The 19,678-nt window shown below is 36.7% G+C and overlaps 1 protein-coding gene across 8 annotated transcripts in view; it reads left to right on the plus strand.

Annotated features, from left to right (window-relative positions):
* Window positions 1–19,678, plus strand: part of LOC112920743 (ABC-type organic anion transporter ABCA8-like) — a 77,339-nt gene that overhangs the window by 24,861 nt on the left and 32,800 nt on the right. For 6 of the 8 annotated variants that reach the window (XM_072746738.1, XM_072746740.1, XM_072746742.1 and 3 more), the window contains 12 exons: window positions 1,249–1,390; window positions 1,731–1,916; window positions 3,728–3,875; window positions 5,349–5,517; window positions 7,665–7,723; window positions 8,472–8,582; window positions 9,634–9,809; window positions 10,407–10,526; window positions 10,768–10,906; window positions 11,492–11,582; window positions 14,897–15,036; window positions 18,739–18,858. In XM_072746738.1, the coding sequence (XP_072602839.1) occupies window positions 1,249–1,390; window positions 1,731–1,916; window positions 3,728–3,875; window positions 5,349–5,517; window positions 7,665–7,723; window positions 8,472–8,582; window positions 9,634–9,809; window positions 10,407–10,526; window positions 10,768–10,906; window positions 11,492–11,582; window positions 14,897–15,036; window positions 18,739–18,858 (1,601 nt within the window). The remainder of the gene's footprint in view (window positions 1–1,248; window positions 1,391–1,730; window positions 1,917–3,727; window positions 3,876–5,348; window positions 5,518–7,664; window positions 7,724–8,471; window positions 8,583–9,633; window positions 9,810–10,406; window positions 10,527–10,767; window positions 10,907–11,491; window positions 11,583–14,896; window positions 15,037–18,738; window positions 18,859–19,678) is intronic. The other 2 variants (XM_072746744.1, XM_072746743.1) reach the window with 1 other exon arrangement.

Genomic DNA, 19,678 nt, shown 5'->3' on the forward strand with positions numbered 1-19,678 from the left:
GGAGAAAGTAAAGCAACACAGAAGCTAGGGTGTGAAATATGCAAATGGCAACTAATTTGGAATCTGGAAGAAAATCCTTTAAGTCAATATTGAATTAATATTGGAGGGAAGTATAGCGGAGCAGTAAAATCTAATGACTCTAGAGCCAAAATGCCTGAAGTTAAAACCAAATTACTTAGCATCCTTGTTCAGCAAGTTCTTTGTCTATAAAATAAAGAAAATAATGATGCTCCTGCATAGAGCCATTGTGAAAATAAAATGATTTTGTATTTGCCGAGTTCGTAAAACACTCTTTGGCACAGAGTAATTGTTGTATTCATAAGCTATTATTTTTTTTTAATATTTTATTTATTTATTCATGAGAGACAAATAGGCAGAGACATAGGCAGAGAGAAGCAGGCTCCCTGCGAGGAGCCCGATGCAGGATTGGATTCTATGATCCCAGGATCATACACTGGGCTGAAGGCAGACGCTCAACTGCTGAGCCACCCAGGTGTCCCTGCATAAGCTATTATTCTGTTAGTTTTGCTGCTATTTTTGTTTTTCATTATTTCATTTTGCCCTTCAAAGAATGTTAATCAACGTGATAAAAAAAAATTGAAGAAAGGAAAGTGATGTATCCTATCTTAATAGTAAATGGATGGAGTTAGAGGCAAGTATGTAGACTATTTGGTGTACGCATCCAGAGAAAGATGAAAGCTCTTGAAAAAAGAGAAAGCAACAGAGCTACACATAAGGGAGAATTTTTTTAATCTCTAGGAAATTCATGAAACTTCTCATCCCTAGAAAGGCCCCAGAGAGGAGAAAAGGATCTGAGATTCATTGAGGGGGTTACCATGTACTAGGCCAGTGTCCCACATAGACATGACTTCATTGAACTAATACTGTGGTATTATTCCTAGTGTCCAAAGCAATAAAAAATTATGAGTGATTGCTCAAGGTCACAGAGTATGAATGCAGCAGGAAAAATGTTTGGATCAAAATCAATCAGACTGGAAGACTATTTTCTCCTTTTCCCCACAATGACGTGTGTGTATGTGTATTTCTGGAGTTAATCTCAGGACAAAGAATATCCCTAGTTCCTAAAGAATTCTTCCCAGAACATTTACCTTGTATTTACATGTCCTGAAATTCAATAAATATCTACTGAAAGAATGAATGAATCAAATGAATAGTGTTAGAATCCATTCTAGATCCTCTTTTCGATGAAACACGAAATTTTAAAATAACGTCTTGTTTCCATTGTAGGCTCTCCTGGGGTTTGCTCTATGCTGTTTTCATCTTCATTATGGCACTTTTCTTGGCACTTATTATTAAATCTGTCCAGTTTGTCATTCTGACTGGCTTCATGGCGATCTTCACCCTCTTTTTCCTCTATGGATTGTCTTTGGTGAGTTTGTGAATTACATTGCTTTCCATTCAACTCTTACCCTAAGGATAAAATGTTACTTTCTGAATAAGTAATTATTCTCCATATCCCTTTTCTTCACTGTCTGCTATTTGCCTGAGAACATCTATATATTTGATTTGTAGTGTTTGGGGTTTTTTTTTTTTAAGATTTGTAGTGTTTTGTAATGCCAGCTTATAGTGCAATTTGTAGAGCACAGTTTGGTATTATAGACAAAAAACAAAATATGTAACTCTAATTTTGTATATTCAATCCCTTAGTGTGTTATGCTAAGAATAATCCTTGGAGAAATATGAACCAACTGGATCTTCTCTCATTTTAGATAGCTTTGGCTTTTCTAATGAGCGTCTTGGTAAAGAAATCTTTCCTCACTGGCCTGATCGTGTTCCTTCTTACCATCTTTTGGGGGAGTTTGGGATTTACAGCGTTGTACAGGCATCTTCCTACATCCTTGGAGTGGATTTTAAGTTTTCTTAGCCCCTTTGCCTTCAGCCTCGGAATGGCCCAGGTGAGAAACAACCCAACTGTTGATTGATGGCATTTCAGAAACATCTTTTGTGTCTGGAATTCAGTTGTCTATAGTTATTTCTATGATTAGCATTATCAGATTTAAAGCCCCACTGCAGACTACTGTGACATTGCCAAGATGAACTTTTTAAAAAAGATTTATTTATTTATTTGAAAGAGAGAATGAGCAGGGGAGAGGGGCAGAAGGAGGAGAGAGAGAATCCAAAGAGAATCCCTCTGCGTTTAGCACAGAGTTCGATGCAGGGCTCCATCCCAGGACCCTGAGATCATGACCTCAGTGGAAACCAAGAGTCAGTCGCTTAACCAACTGAGCCACCCAGATACCCTGTAGAGATGAACTTTTAAATGCTTTGGGCATACCGAGCTCAGCAAAATAAGCCATGTGGTGAGTGAACAAATGGAAAGTCAGCATATCATTTTTTTAGAGACAATCTAAAGCATTTTCTTTGGCTATTAATTAAATATGGATTTGATATTACAAATCCATTCTAATTATTCCAGCTTGTATTTTGACTTTGTAATTGAATGACATACATGAATGTAAAAACCACTATGTAAAAGAAAATCAAAAGTTCGAAACACATTAATTGACCAGCAAATTACATTTCTGCTCATCAAATGTCATTTCTTTTTATCTGATTCTCACATTGAACTTACTTTGCTATCCCTCCAATTAAATGGCAATGTCGATCATTGCATATGTATCTGGCATTTAGTTCTTAATGAAAGGATTATTAGTTATAAAAGATGCATTAACTTGAACATCATAGACAAGTCCACTTTTCCCATAGGCTCCCCTTAAACACACCAGTCTTGTTGCATTTTGTTTTTCCAAGGGCATGAATTCTCTCTCATGTAGCCATCTTCGTCCTGTGTTCCATTTGGTAAAAATTTTTTTTCAATTTTTTTTTTCATTTGGTAAAAATATATCTAAGGTTGAACTCAAATGTCATCTTTTCCCATACTTCAGTGCATCCTCCTGTTGGGAGTTAACTAGACACTTAATGTAGTCAGGGCCAGAGTCCCTAACAAGAAAACAGGGAGCTGGGACATCTAAGACAAAACCACACTAGCATCTTGTTTTACATCTCAGACCAGACCATAATAGCATCATATCTAGCAGTCTCCATAGAAGTGACTTTTGGAAAAATCCAGAAACATAACAGTTAATCATAAAACATCAGTTGCTATCACAATCTGAGGTAGTTAGTCCCAAATGTTAGCGGAAGAGACCATCAACAATGAACAATAACCCAATAGGTAGGCAGGTGCATGATCAAAGTCCTGATAGGCACACCTTAGCAGCCAGTCCACAGAGGGACCACACTCAGGGTACTCAAAATAGTTCCGCAAAAGAGCTTATAAAAACCTCTAGATTTGAACACCAAAATGGCAACCCTCTTGGGTCCCCTCCCTCTCTGGGAGCTTTATACTATCCCTCAATAAACTTAGCATTGTGCCCAGTACTCTTCATCTGGTCCACCTCTTCATTCTTTGAAGCAGTGTGACCAAGAGCCGTGGGCATTAAGGGAACAAAAATCCTGTGACACTCCTAATGCTCCAGTTTCACTTGGAACATATTTTAATCCTAGCAGTCACTACATTTCATTATAGCTGATCACATACCTGTGCCTTCCCAAAGATTTGAGAGTTGTGAAGAAGGCAGGTTCATTCAACTTCGTGTTCCCAGTATGAAGCAAAAAGTAGCTCTTCTAGGTTTATGCTAAACCTAATTGTTGAAAATTTATCACAAACCTAACTTCCTTTCATTAATTACTTCTTAATTTTCAGCTTTTGCACTTGGACTTTGATTTGAATTCTAATGCATTTCCTTATCCATCGGACGACTCAAAACTGATAATAGCAACAAATTTCATGTTGGCTTTTGATCTTTTCTTCTATGTGGCATTGACGATTTATTTTGAGAAAATTTTGCCAAGTGAGTAGTGATACGATTAAAATAGAATATTATTTCCTAAAAACGAATCTCCTAACATGTGTTATTTATATTTTAAAAACTGGTTTGTGCATCAGTGGGAAGGAAATGAACAAGGGCTTTGCCCATGGCCACATTAGTTCTTTATCTCTTGCTACTTGACTGGCCAGAATAATAGTTGCCAGGATCTACAATTTTGGCTAGAACATTTAGTATACACTTGCAAATTTTTGAAGCTGGAATGTAAGCCTGAATTCAAACAGCGTGATTTTGTTCACAATCCTGTTAAAATCAAGAAATATGAACGAGAGAAAGAAAAATTAACCAGCTAAAATGACAGAATCATGGAATAGTAAATCTGGTGGTAGAATGGACCCGGGAGAGCAGTAGAGCTTTCATTCGCTAGATTTCCTCCTCAAAAGAAAGAGTTAAGTACTAACTAATTTACCAAATGGCAGGTGTAGAGAAACTGTTCAGTCAATATTGCATGAATGAATGATTGAACACGTGAGAAGTACACGTGAACTTGAAAACATATCATTATTACACTGGAGGTCAGTTGCAGAATATTAGTAAAATATAATTTTTTCATTTCATGATGTCTCTTAACATGTAGGGAAACAAATGATAATTAAATGCAAATATACTGGATTAATTTCCAGAAAGAGGGTCATGAAGAGTAAATTTGCTTCAGAGGAAAGTTATTATTTGGTAATGAGATAAAGCATAAATACAAAGTAGCTTTTTTAAAAATTCCACTCTGCTAAATTTCAATAAGTTATCTTACCCCTTTCTCTCCCTTTCTTACAGTGTGTCCCTCATTTTCCTTAAATCTTGTTCAGTTTTCTCTTGGAATCTCTGTAATCAAAAGTGACATTGGACACAAACTCTCAATTTGTCCATTTCTTCTTCCTTTGCCAGTGTCTGACACCTGGACTCCTGGATACCATTCAACACACCTAGCATATCTTGTATGTGTTTTCCAATAGCTGGTTTTCTTGGGGTCTTAACATTTATTTAAGTCACTCCTGGATTTTTTAAAATTCCACTTTCATTTCCTCCTGTAGGAACTATTTTATTTATTTATTTATTTATTTATTTATTTATTTATTTATTTGAGAGAGAGAGAGAGCGCAGGAGCAGGAGGCAAGGCAGAGGGAGAGGGAGAAGCAGACTCCTTGGTGAGCAGGGAGCCCAACACAGGGCTCCATCCCAGACCTTGGGATCATGACCTGAGCCAAAGGCAGACACTTAACTGACTGAGCCACCCAACAATGATTATAATAGAGACATCTTAGAGACTTTTTTTTTTTTCCTGATGCGACTACACGTATCAAGGAAAATACGTGCCTTTGTTGTGTCAGTGTTGTGTTCAGATGCCTGGGCAGAGAGGTTATATTACTCTGCTTTATTAGAGTGACTCTTTCCCTTAAACTGATGATTGACCTAAAATTTCATTGTCTCTTGGTCACGTAGATGAACATGGACATGAATATCCCCCCTTGTTTTTCCTGAAACCCTCCTTTTGGTCTCGGCAACATAAAGCTGATCATGTGGCCCTCGAAGATGAAATTGATTCCAATCCTTCATCTAATGACTCTTTTGAACCAATGCCTCCAGAATTCCATGGAAAAGAAGCCATCAGGTAACAAGGATGCAGATGGAGAGCAGGCCAAAGATGGATAAGCCATCATAATTCTCTTTTGCGCCCTACGGATAGCTCCCACCTAATGCCCACCATGCTACCTTTGTCATTTCCCACTTCCAGTTTATTTTTTTTATTTTATTTATTTATTTGAGAGAGACAGAGAGAGAGAAGGGGAGAACGAGTGGGAGGAGGGGCAGAGGGAGAAGCAGACTCCCCATGGAGCAGGGGCTCGATCCTAGGACCACGAGGTAATGACCTGAGCCAAAGGCAGATGCTTAACCAACTAAGCCTCCTAGATGCCCTGCCACCTCAAGTTTAGAGAAAAATTCCTTTAACTAATTTTATCTTATATTCTATGGTTGACCTTTAGATTGAATACAAAATTTGATTTCACCAACAAAGATAATCCAATGAAAACGCCTGGATTCTCAATCTTTTCTTTGCTGTTTCTCTTCTTTGGCCTTAGCCTCTCTCGTTGCTTTGCCTGGTCTCATTTATTCACACCTTGTCCTACCTCCTTTATCATACTCCCTATTTTTTTCTCACAGTTTTTAAAACTTCTCTTTCCTCTCCTATGGATTGCCTTTTCGAAGAGAATGAAAGAGTAGGGGAGAGGAAGGGAGGAAGGATCTGAACACAGACACAAAGGGAATTGAGGAAGAGGAGCCATAGGGTGTCCTGCACATATGCATTTCCAGATGTGTTTTTTGTTTGGTGCTGGCAACTTTTCTTTCCAGATAAGAAAATAGGAAGAAAGTCCTCAAGACCCCTGACTGTTGACATTTTACTTGTCCACTAGTGATCCCCACCTGTCAGTCCTCTGTGAATGGTCTCAGATTACTCCAGCCTACAGAGCTTTTAGGGCCCGTGTCAGTTTTTAGTTTAGCCTGTTCCATATTTATCTTCTATTCTTACATTTGTTCTGTGACTTAAGCTAGGTTTAACTTCCAGCAGAGCAGCTGGGAGGAAGCAAAACAATGGCTTCATTTAATGTGTTTCTAGGTTTCTTTTTGTATTTCTTCTATCTCTCTAGCATCTCGCCCACTCTAAGTGCTATGGTAAATGGGATTAAAATAGAGTGAAGAATCTAATCAAACAATTCAATATGAGTAGAGCCCGAATCCTTTGATGAATAGTAGATGACAAAATAAAAAGCATAAGTTTGATTTTGTTTATGAATTACATATTTACCTAATAGAATAAAACCAATAAAGTGCCTAGGGCTCCAGATCTGTAATAGCACCCAGCATATGTTAGTTCTATTCTTCTCTAGTATCATAATCTGATACCATTTTATGTTCGTTGTACATGCAAGATGAAATATTTTACTCATCCTTCAGCACAACCCTAAAACACTCAAAAGTTTCAGGTTGAGGGGTGCCTGGGTGGTTCAGTCAGTTAAGTTTCTGCCTTCACCTCAGATCATGAACCCGGGGTCCCTGTTCTGCAGGGAGGCTGCTTCTCCCTAACCCTCTCCCTCTACCTGCTACTCCCATGGCTTGTGCTCTCTCTGTCAAATGAATAAATAAAATCTTAAAAAAAAAATGTTTCAGTTGCAAAAGGTGAAACTTAAATGGAATAAGTACTTTGGTTAAGGTAACAGCTACTAAATGGTATAGTGTGAGGTCAATTAGATAAGATTATAAAACCCATACTGTCACTGTTACAGTCTTTGCATCTCTTCCATACTGTACCCCTGTACCTCTTTACCAACTTCTGGAGACCTTGACTCAAGGTAAACCAAAGATACTTCCAATCTGTGCCAGTAGTTCATAATGAACCTTTCAGTATTGGATGCCCATGTTACCTGTTGATCTAGCTTCCTTGGTTTTGCAGGTTAGACATGATCCTGGTTCTCAATACTAATGCCAGGCCATTGCCTAATCTTTGGAGTCAGAAGATCTGGTGATGGGATCTAAGCATAGGTAAATTTATAAAACTCGTCAGGTGATGCTAATGTAATAGCTAGGAATGAGAAGCAATATTCTAGGTGATTCTCTCCCACAAGCATGACTTCATGAGAGTGAAATCCCAGAGCTTTCTGTACCCTGAAGATAAGATTTATCCAATCCTAGCAACCAAAATTAGAAGTACAAACCAAAGAAAACTGTCATACCCTGAAGTATCTTTTCTTTTTTTTTCAGAATTAGAAATGTTACAAAAGAATATAAAGGAAAGCCTGATAAAATAGAAGCTTTGAAAGGTAGGGGGAAAAAAGAACATTTAGTTATTCTATTGATAGTGATTTGTGATTTTAATTCCATTTTTTGTGTGTGTGCTTGGTGAGTAATTAGTGGTGGCATTTCAGATTTGAAATGAGTTATTCAAGCCCCATGATAAAATTTCCCTTCTAACACATGCTTTGACTACATAAAAGTTAGAAAAAATTGATTATGTTTTAGAATCAAAGGTACTTGAAAGGTGTATTGTGTAACACTGAGGTAGTCTAAGGGTTTTCTGGATGTTTGTTCCCTACAAATTCAAATTTCCTTCCATAATTTCAAAGCTGTTGTAGATACTGAATATTTTTCTTTTGTGCAAAAAGAGCAATTTATCTCAAAGGATTTTTAGCCACATAATAATTTACTGAACCACTAATATATTGTTTAGTCCATACATACTAGCATCCACCCACCATATACCAGGTAATGTCTATGAACCTGGGAGTATTAATGTGTTTCCTGCTGTAAAACCAAGTTTTTTCAAAATTTCAAAACAGGATAGGCATATAAACTGATAAAACACATTTTACTGTTTTTATTTTGAATTTAACCAACCACTGTATTAATATTTAGAAAACATGGCTGTTTGAGGAAATAAAAAGGCAGTCCATTAGCTTTGTAATACAATTTTATTTGTAATTTTGTTTTCCTTCCTGTCTCCCTACGTCTTTCCCTTCCTTACTTTCTCCCATCCATTTTTCCTTTCTTCCCCCTCCCCCCCACCCCCAGATCTGGTATTTGACATATATGAAGGCCAAATCACTGCAATACTTGGTCACAGTGGTGCTGGAAAATCAACACTGTTAAACATTCTTAGCGGGCTATCTGTTCCCACCAAAGGTAAGAGTTTTTTTCCAAAGTCAGGTCAACATATAAATCAGGCTGTTAATATAAAGTCTTTCTGATGATCAATCATAAACACAGATAACTATGGAGAATGGAGAATTGGAAGTTATTTTATAGAACTTGCCTATGAGGTATGACATATTTGATTGCTATGCATGAAATTTGAGTCTTTCATGAGAATCACTGTCATGGTCATTAGTTATTATTTGACATTTGAACTTTTATCTGTTAGCTTTTGCTGCATAACAAGCATCCCCCAAGTTAATGGCCTAATATAAAAATTATTATTTCTTATGGTTCTGGTGTCGACTGGCAGTGCTTCTCTCTGGACTTAATTGGCTGGTGCTGGATGATTTGGTGTGTCTTCACTCACATATATGGGGTTGCAGTTAGGAATGCTGCTTCTCTCTGCTCACATGGACTTTCATCCTCTAAGAGCCTGGTTGGGATTCTTCACCCTGGGGTTCATTATCCCAGAAGCAAAGAGAAGGCAAATCCTGGTGCAGAGACAACTTCACAGCCTCTGTGTTTATCCCATTTGCTAGGATTCTCTTTGTTACATAACCAAACTAAATGTGAGCAGTGGATAAATGGATGAGATATTGATAGGAAAAGCTGTAGATGGGACTTTCTTTTTTTTTTTTTTTCTTTTCCAGTATACCACACAACTATAATGGAAGTTCGTAGTGCCAATTAAAAAAACCTGGAAGAGAAAATCATGTGTCTAAAATGTAGTTAATAAATATATAGGGATTTTTCATCTAGAAAGAGCTTTTCTTTTTTAAGTGTTTATTTAAATTCCAATTAGTTAACATACAGTGTAATATTAGCTTTAGGTGTACAATATAGTGATTCAGTACTTCTGTACAATACCTGGTGCTCATCACAAGCATCCTCCTTAATCCCCATCACCTATTTCCCCCAATCAACCCCCCAGGGCCCTCCCCTTTGGTAATCATCAGTGTGTTCTCTAAAGTTAAGAGCCTGTCTAGAAATATCTTAATTCAAGCATGACCCTGATATTAACTTTTAACCTTTGTTATAGGTTCAGTCACCATTTATAACAATAAACTTTCAGAAATAACTGATCTGGAGAATATCAGCCAGCTCACTGGAATTTGTCCACAATCCAATGTACAGTTTGACTTCCTCACTGTGAAAGAAAATCTCAGGCTCTTTGCTAAAATAAAAGGAATTCGACCACATGAACTGGACAAAGAGGTACTCAATATATAAGAACTGATGTATTGGCCAAAATGAGATTGTTGACTCTATTTGCACTGAGTTCTTTATGCTCTATTTAAATTATATTTGTGCAAATCATGTCTAAATATTGGGCAAAAAAAATCTTAGATAATAGCTAACACTGATGTATACTTTACTACATGCCAAGCATTAGCCTTACTTTCAAATATAATGATTGATTTGTTCCTCACAACAACTCTATGAAATAGGTACTGTGATCATCCCTATTGTATACATGTGAAAACTGAAGTTCAAGAACAAGCTAGTTGCCCAAGATGACGCAGCTAGTTAGAGCGGCATGGTGTTCAAATCCAGGCAGTCTGTCTCAGGATCCATGCTTTTAACCATTACACATTACAACTTTGTATTTTCAAATTTAAAGAAAAGAAAAGAAAAGAAAGAAAAGAGAAAAAAGAAAAAAAGAAAAAAAGAAAAGAAAAGAAAAAAAGAAAAAAGAAAAGAAAAGAAAAGAAAAGAAAAGAAAAGAAAAGAAAAGAAAAGAAAAGAAAAGAAAAGAAAAAAAGAAAAGAAAAGAAATTTTGGTGTGTGACATAAATGTTGTCATTTGGCTAGATACAAAGAATTTTACTGGAATTGGAGATGAAAAATATTCAGGATGTCCTGGCTCAGAACTTAAGTGGTGGACAGAAAAGGAAACTCAGCTTTGCAACTGCCATTTTAGGAGATCCTCAGGTAAGTCAGACTAAATTTAGAGGTAAATTCAAAGTTTTAAAAATGAAATTTTTAGTAGTAGTTCAAATATTCTATTTGTAAAGGATGTCTGTGATAAAATATTTGTGATAGAGCATTAAATAGGATAACAAGATCCTAACATCAATATCCTTTTAAATAAGAAGTAATATGGTTTCTCCATGTTTTCTGGAAGAACTGCGCCTTACTGGAGACACTCTTGATATATATCCTTCCTCGGTAGGTTTTCCTGTTAGATGAACCAACTGCTGGACTGGATCCCTTTTCAAGGCACCAGGTTTGGAACCTCCTGAGGGAGCGGAAAGCAGACCGTGTGATCCTCTTCAGTACCCAGTTCATGGATGAGGCTGACATCCTGGCTGGTAACTGCTGGCTTTCACTAAGTGTCATGATGAGGTCTTCATGAGACTTAAGAAATATGGATTGGTATTCCGAGCAGCTGTATTTTATAATGTGGTCATCTAGCTGTACCTGGAAATCTGAACAGCTGGTAATGCTATGAACGGAGCCCAAAGAGTTTCGCTCCCAACCATTTCCATGTGTCTCTCCGAATTTTATCATTTGATTACACTGGGGCATGATCTGCCAGGAAAGTCAATTATTGTGAAATGAGAGTCTATTCTAATACTTGCACAAAATTAAGGTGAATCAAATTGAAATGTTCAAATAATTTTAGTGTTTGGTCCATTAAAAAACACAATGATAGTCTGTATTACAAGATCTATCCACATCACCTCCGTGGCTGGCTGGATAGCAAAACAATAGCCTGAAGTATACAAATAAGGTTAAAGTGTGCCTGTTTCCATGAGTCTTTATTAAGCCCTGGATTTAAATAGGCAGAAGCTCCTAGATTAGAGCTGGATCATGATTACCTGTCTTTTCTTGGGAAACAGTGGGCGACTCCTTAACAAGCTTACAGACTTTCTTCTTTTCTTCTTCCTTTTCAGATAGGAAAGTGTTTCTCTCCAGCGGGAAGCTGAAGTGTGCAGGTTCTTCTCTATTTTTAAAGAAGAAGTGGGGCATTGGATATCACTTAAGGTAGAGCCACACAAAGAGGCTGGGAAAATGAGAAATGAGCTAGCGGAAGCATAATGCTTGACGCAGCACATTACAACACACGAGAAACACTTGATTTGTTCCACACAGATGTTTGCATTACAGATGTTGGAGATACATGTATGCAAAATGGAACTGCTGTGTGTATATATGAGGGATACTGATGGGTAGATGATAGAGATTGAAGACATAAGATAACTTGGGGCACCTGGGTGGCTCAGTAGGTTAGGTGGCTGACCCTTAATTTCTGCTCAGGTCATGATTTCAGCGTTGTGAAAGTGTGGAGCCTGCTGACAAGTCTCTCTCTCTTCCTCTGCCCCTCCTCTCACTCATATGCCCCTTTTCTCTCTCTTTCTTTCTCTCAAAAAAAAAAAAAAAAGAAAATATAAGATAATTTAACAAAAAAAATGGAGATAAATGTGATAGAAAGTATATCCACAATACATTGTTTGTTTAGGAAGGTTTGGATTGAGGGAACTCTCATACCTGACACATTGTACTTACCACCCTCCTCCTCTCTCACCCACCTATTAACATAATTTTTTAAGTAGGCTCCTTGTTTCCACTCTTTCTCCCAGACGTCTTGTCCTTGTGCTTCCTCTTCTTTCTGTCCTCTTCATTTTATTTTTATCATTATTTTAAATAGCATGTTCTAGCTGTTATTGAGTCATCCAGAGATAAGATACTTAGCATTATTTTATTTAAATCTTTTTGTTTTCTGAGATAGAAACTGTTGTTACTTTTACTCTACAGAAGAACAGAGAGTCTCCCTAGATTCATAAGTGATAGAGCCAGAACCGTACCTGGATATTTTTAACCCTGAAGGCTAATATCCAAATCCATATTTTAAATTACTTTTTAATATATTTGTGAATTGGTCAGTTTGTCCAAAGTACAGCTCTGATTTAAACCATCTATACCTTAAAAAGAAAAAAAATATATATATGACAACAATAAAACAAAACAAACAAAAAATCTTTAATGGTACCATTTTTACCTTCCAGAATCCAGATTTTGTAGTCGTGTGATGCTGGTGTGGCCCACACTATTATGATTTCCATATTATTTGCCCTTAGCCAATTCAATAGCCATTAGTCAAAACTAGTTTAAAAAAATTCATTGTTCATTGCATATGTCCTGTCATGACTTACATTTCACCTTGTTTGAGGTTATTTGCTGAGGCTGGCAGTTTCGTTGGACCCATTACCACCTGTTCAGTCCTAAAGCATTATTTGAGTGCTATCTCATGTAGCCTTTATTAATCTTCCAGCTCTGTGTATTGTTCTAATATTTCATTTCCTATCCCACATTGTTTCAATTGCTCCTTGGAAGATAATTAAAAATCTCTGAAACTCAGTTTTCTCCCTTATGAAGTGGGAATAACAATTCTTAGTTGCAAGTGAAGGTTGTAGAGGAGTAAATTACATGGCACCTAGCACAAAAAGCATGGTAATAGAATATGTCCTCAAAATAAAAAAATGCTAATCAGGATCCCTACCCAATCCGCAAGTGTTCCTAGACAATACTTTGTGTAAATTGCCTTATTTCTTCTAAATCAGGTCAGCTAGGGTTATCTGAATGGTTTAATGGGCTAAGCAACTGACTTTTGCTCAGGTCATGATCCCAGAGTCTTGAGATCAAGCCCCACATCTGGCTCCCTACTCAGCAGGAAATCTACTTTGCCCTCTTCCTCTCCCCCCTGCTCATGCTCATTTTCTCTCTCTCTCTCTCCAGTAAATTAATAAAATTTTTTTTTTTTAAAAATCAGGGTCAGCCAACTATGACCCATGAGCCAAAATCCAGCTCACTTCCCATTGTTGTAAATATTGTTTGATTGGAACACAACCACACCCGTGTGTTTAGATATTGCCTATGGCTGCTTCCACATTGCAACAGCAGTGTTGAATAACTGTAGTAGAGATCTACTGACCTGCAAAGTCTAAAATATTTACTATCTAGCCATTTTCAGCAAAAGTTTGTTGACCCCCATTTCCAAGGTACACACTCCTGGAGAGAGAATACATGTGCTGCTCATGCAGGTCTCTCTAGGGCCCACACAAGTTCTTGTAAGTGACCAAGAAGTATTTCTTAAACTATTCTTACTTCAAGGAGCAACAATAAGATGGAGAACAATTATGAGTTTTTGGGTTTTTGCTTCATTCCCTCAGGGGGTTTCACTGCTTCTAAAAATAATACATATTCTCACATGGTCTTCATAGTTATGAATAAAGAGTATAATTTCAGTTTAAGCATTTGATCAAATAAAATAGCCATTTTTAAAGGACTTGCTAAGTTAAAACATCACTATTATTTAGTTCTCAGGGCAACTTTAGATGTTGAGAATCATTCCATTTCTGCTAAAGAGGAAACTGTTAAGTAACAAGGTTACTTACAGGGTTAAGTAACATATTTCAAATGGCAAAACTAAGTTAGAAGCCATGTCACCCCTGATATTTTGTTGGCTACATATTTATAACCTTGATTAATACATTTTTTGTTTGTTTTTCTACACTGGGGAAATATCCATGGTTTTTTAAATGTATACACTAATTTTCTCTATGATACTTTGTCCTTAGCTAAAGTTCTGGGTTAGCATACAAAGAAAGCAAAACTTAGTGATCTCAACAATCCATACCCACATTCATCCACAATTAATTTCTATCTGCAAGCCATTTCCTTCATAGCACTTACCACTGCTGTTAATCTATTAGTTATCTGTTTATTTGTTTTCTCCCTGTCTCCCCATTAGAAGTCAACTCCATAAGTGTAGAGCAATGCTCTTTCATTCACCATTGTACCCTCAGCATTTAGGGAAATTCTTGTCACATACTAATAACTTGATAGATTTGTACGAAAGAGTAAACCAAGTAATGGAACCTTGCCTTGTGTCTTTGCCTATCAAAAATCCCTTCTTCTTGTCCAATACAATAATCCTTTTAATCCAACTTAAACCCCGTTCCAAAAATCGACAACTTTCCATTTTGTGTAGTCTTGGTTGTGTCTCTGGTATCTGTACTCTGGTGCTGTTCTCCTTGTAAGGACTTGAGTCAATATCAACCTTGTCTGGACATCACCCCAGAATAACCAGACCATTAGTTCTGACTAGTTCCCTCTGTTTTCTCCCATTACATTTATATGATCTGATTATTTTTTTTTGTTCTCTCATTTCATGTTTGAATGACCTATCTCTTGCATTAGGTTTTAATTGACTTTTCTTTGTCCCTTAGAAGCTAGTAATTTTCCTCATGCCACTGAAGACTATGTCAAATAACATAGATTTTTTTTTCAAATGCCAGTTTGCAGTTGAATGAAATGCATGTTCAGGAAAATATAACATCACTTATTAAACAGCACATCCCTGATGCCAAATTATCAGCAGAAAGTGAAGGAAAACTTGTCTACACATTGCCCTTAGAAAGAACAAATAGATTTCCAGGTAATGTACTATGTACTAATGTACACTATGAAATGAAATATGTAAATAATATTCATAGAAACAACGGTAATTCTTATAACATATTGAGAGCTTACAATGCGTGCAGGTATTTGAAACACAATGTAAAGAATAATACAGTAACTGGATGATTTTGTCTATAGTGAGAAATATTATAGTCTAATAGTTATATTTCAATGTCTGGGTATTTTAGGGAGCCTTTTTTAATCTCCCATTCCCTTTTTAGTCGTGTGACTACAGAGGCAGAAATTCTAGTATTCATAACTGTGAACGAACAAAGGATTGAAAACCTCTGGCTTAACCGTTACATGAAACAATCCCATGATTCTTCTCCTGACAAGACTTTTGTGATAACTTTGGGGTTTTTAGGCCAAAGCATAGAAGTCTACTTTATGACAGCCATCTTTTTTTTTTTTTTTTTTCATGACAGCTATTTTGAATTCTTTGTCAAGTAAATCATGTAGCTTCATTTCATGAGGGTCTATTTCTGGACAATTATCTTGTCCCTTTTTGGGGAACATCTTCCACTGATTTTTTTCTTTTTATTTTCATTTCCCTTGATACTTTCTGTTGATACTTTGCACCAGATAAAGCAGGCATGTTGTTTCAGTCTTCACAGACTGGCTTCCTGCAGAAGACACCCAGAAATCAGCCTGGTCAGAGATTCTGAGCGCCCCCATCAACTCTTTTGAAGCAAACACCTGTGGTTTTTGTCAGGTCACTCTGTAGTGAGCCAAGGGAGACAGTTATAGCATTACTTAAAATAGAATAATCAAGAGAGTGTGCAGTTGGCAGAGTGATCAACACAAAGCTAGATAGAACAGAATCTAGAACCTAGAAGTAGACCCACACAGATATGCCCAGCTGATTTTTGATGGAAGTGGAGAAGCAATTCAATGGAAGAAGGATAACCTTTCCAACAAATGGAGCAAGTAGATCCACAGGCATAAGAAGAACCTTTACCTAAATCTCACACCTTATACAGAAATTAACTTAATATAAATGATGGACATAAATATAAAATTTAAAACCATAATTTTTTTAAATTAATAAGAAAATCTGCAGGATCTACTACTAGGCAGAGTTCTTAGACATGACACCAAAATCACAGCCTATGAAAGGAAAAAAAACTAAGTTGTACTCCATAAAAATTTTAAAAAATGCTTTGTGAAAGATCCCATTAAGAAGATGATAGAACGAGTTATAGACTGGGAGAAAGTATTCACAAGCTTCACGAAGGACTGGTATCTGAACATATAAAGAACTCTGAAAACTCAACTGTAAAAAACAAGCAACCTAATTGGAAAATGGGAAAAAGATAAGAAGAGACAGTTCACTGAAGATGATGTACAGGTAGCAGAGATGCACGTGAAAAGGTGTGCAGTATCATATGTCAAGAGGGAAATGCAAATTAAAAACCACTATGTGATCTCATTACATACTTAGCAGAATGGCTAAAAAAATTTTTTTTATATAGTGATACTATCCAACACTGGCTAGGATATAGACAAAATGAATCACTCATACATTGCTGATGGGAGTATAAAATGGCACAGCCACTCTGAGAAAAAGCTTGCAGTTTCTTTAAAACAATAAGCATGCAACTCCCATACAACTGAATCATTTCACTACTGGACGTTTATCCTAGAAATATGAAAATACATGCACACAGAAACCTGTACATGCACACAGCAGCTTCATCTGGAACAGACAATAGCCAAAAGGACCCAGATTCCCTTTAACAAGTAAATGGTTAAATTGTAGTACATTCATGATGTGCAGTGCCACTCAACAAAATAAAAGGGAACAGGCTACTGACGGGCATATGCGACAACCTTGATGAATATTCAGAGAGCTATGCTTGGTGGAAATACCCAATTCCAAAAGATTACATACTGTAGGACAATATTTATATAATATTTTTGAAATAACAGAATTATAGAAATGGAAAGCAGATTAATAGTTGCCATGGATTGGGAGAAGAGGGGATCAGGAGAGATGGGTGTAGCTGTAAATGGGTAGCATGATCACTGAGGTGATGGAAGTGTTCGGTATCTTGATTGTATTAATGTCAATAGCGTGGTTGTGATATCATACTGTGACTTTTTAAGATATTATCATCTGGGGAAATGGACTGAAGTGTACAGATCTCTCTATTATTTTTTACAACCACGTGTGAATCTAAAATTATCTCAAGGGATGCCTGGATGGTAGTCAGTTAAGCATTCAACTCTTGATTTTGGCTCAGGTCATGATCTCAAAGTTATGAGATCAAGCCTTGGTGAAAGGCTCTGCACTGGGTGTGGGGTCTGCTTAGAATTCTCTCTCTATCTCTCTCTCTCTCTCTCTTTTTATTCCCCTCTCATACTCTCTTTCTCCCTAAAATAAAATAAAATAAAATAAAATAAAATAAAATAAAATAAAATAAAATAAAATATAAAATAATCTCAAGTTTAATTTAAAAAGAAAGAAAAAGTTTACTTGCAATGTATGTCATCCGGAAGATTTACTCCATGGTAATGGGGCACAATGAGAGCCACATTAGGTGGTTGAAGCAATTAACCAGGCCATGTGTGGTTATCAAACACATAAATTAACCCACAAAGTCATTCAAGTGTACATTTTGTGGTGACAGTGCAAGTATTCCTTAGCACTATCAGGCAAAATGTTAGTTGAACCCTAATTAATGTTATAATTAGGGTATTCATACTAGTTATAATTTAGAGGAGGTTTGTAATATTTTAGGTAAAATAAAGAATGACACATAAGGTTCACTAGCAGTTTGAATCTTCTTTTCTGCTTTTCTGTATATGCTACTCTAACAAGATGAAAAGCCTTTAACTTATCCTTTTGCCCAATGAGAAGCTGCAGGTGGAAGCCTCAGGAATTCTGTAAGTAGGTTTTTATCCAAGCTTCATTTAATTAAATGTTATTTTTCAGATCCATGCAGGCAGGGGCATTGTTCATTGTTTTTAGAAAACCAAAAGTATTTTTGGTGAACAAACTAAAGAATGACTGGATACTGAATTGCTAGCAGGAGTCCTGCCTGCCAGTTCCTGACTATTCCAAGATGCCCTGGGTCAGTTATACATTCTCTAGGAGATCTTGTGAATTTTTTCTTCCACAGTCAAAGGCAGAAATCAAAAAAATGATTTATAATTTATGTACTTCCTTTAACATATATCTTTTGAACTGAAAAAGCTTCAGCACCATCCAACTAATTCTCAAAAAATTAGTTCTTTCCCTTGGGCCGTGTAATGGCCCTGGAAAAGAGTCTTCAGTTCATTAGAGTTGAAAAATCTGGAAAAGACCTGGCCCTGGAAAAGAGTCTTCAGTTCATTAGAGTTGAAAAAACCTGAGGTTCCACTGGTAACTAAATGTTAAAAGCAAGTCAGAAAAAAATCTAAAATAATCTTAATATAAATATAAGTAAATATAAATTAGCATTTGATTAAAAGAAGTTAATATAGAGGCTATTAACAATATAAAATTAAAAATAACAGAATTTGAAGAGTAAGTTTACTTATTCTGAAATGTTAGTTTTTAAATATCTGACATATCACAAGCATAATTTCATGCATCTGTGCTTTTTAGTTTGCAAAGTTGTCCTCAGTTCGCAAATATACATCTTACGTATATTTGAATGACTTTGTGACTCAGTTCGCTTGTGTGTGTCTTCTTCAGCACTTTATGAGGATCTGGATAGATGTCCTGGCCTGGGAATTGAGAATTACGGTGTTTCCATGACAACTTTGAATGAAGTGTTCCTGAAACTAGAAGGAAAACCAGCTATCGATGAATCAGGTAAATAAAATGCACAAAAACGATCATGTAAATGTATTCACAACACCTAGTGTGGTTATTTATTTCCATAAGATGCAAGTCCATTCCTAAACAAGGATAAATAAAGCCAAAATACATCCCTGTCACATTTGCTCCCTTTATTGCTAGTTTTGCCTTGTTATTAAAGATGGCCTGTTTTCTAACCAAGGCTGACTACCTTCATCCTGTTTCCCAAGAGCAATTTCAGACAAAATATTTACTTTCAATTCCTCTCTTCAAGCGTTCCAATTACGTTCTCTCACTGCCTGTTGGCCTGGGGTTCTGATGAGGAGTCAGCTTTAGATCTTACTGAGAATCTCTCATGTATGATGAGCTGTTTTGTCTTTGGCAGCTTTCAAGATTCTGTCTTTGTCCCTGGCTTCAATTTGACTCTGATGTCTTTAGGTATTCATCTATTTGCATTTATCCTTTTTTTTGAAGATTTTATTTATTTATGAGAGACACGGAGAGAGAGGCAGAAACATAGGCAGAGGGAGAAGCAAGCTCCCTGTGGGGGGCCTGATGAGGGACTCAATCCCAGAACCCTGGGATCACGACCTAAGCCAAAGGCAGATGCTCAACTACTGAGCCACCCAGGTGCCCCTTCTTGCATTTATCCTGCTGCTTCTTGCATTTGTCCTTCTTGCATTTATCCTATTTGGTGAGCTTCTTATATCTGTAGTTAATGTTTTTCATCAAATTTGGGAAGTTTTTAGCCATTAATTTTTCCACTATACTTTCTGACCCCTTCTCTTTCAACTCTCATTCTGGAACTTCCATTAACGTACATGGTAGTGTATGT

This window comes from Vulpes vulpes, chromosome 2, assembly GCF_048418805.1.
Source record: "Vulpes vulpes isolate BD-2025 chromosome 2, VulVul3, whole genome shotgun sequence".
In the NCBI taxonomy this organism is placed as follows: domain Eukaryota; kingdom Metazoa; phylum Chordata; class Mammalia; order Carnivora; family Canidae; genus Vulpes; species Vulpes vulpes.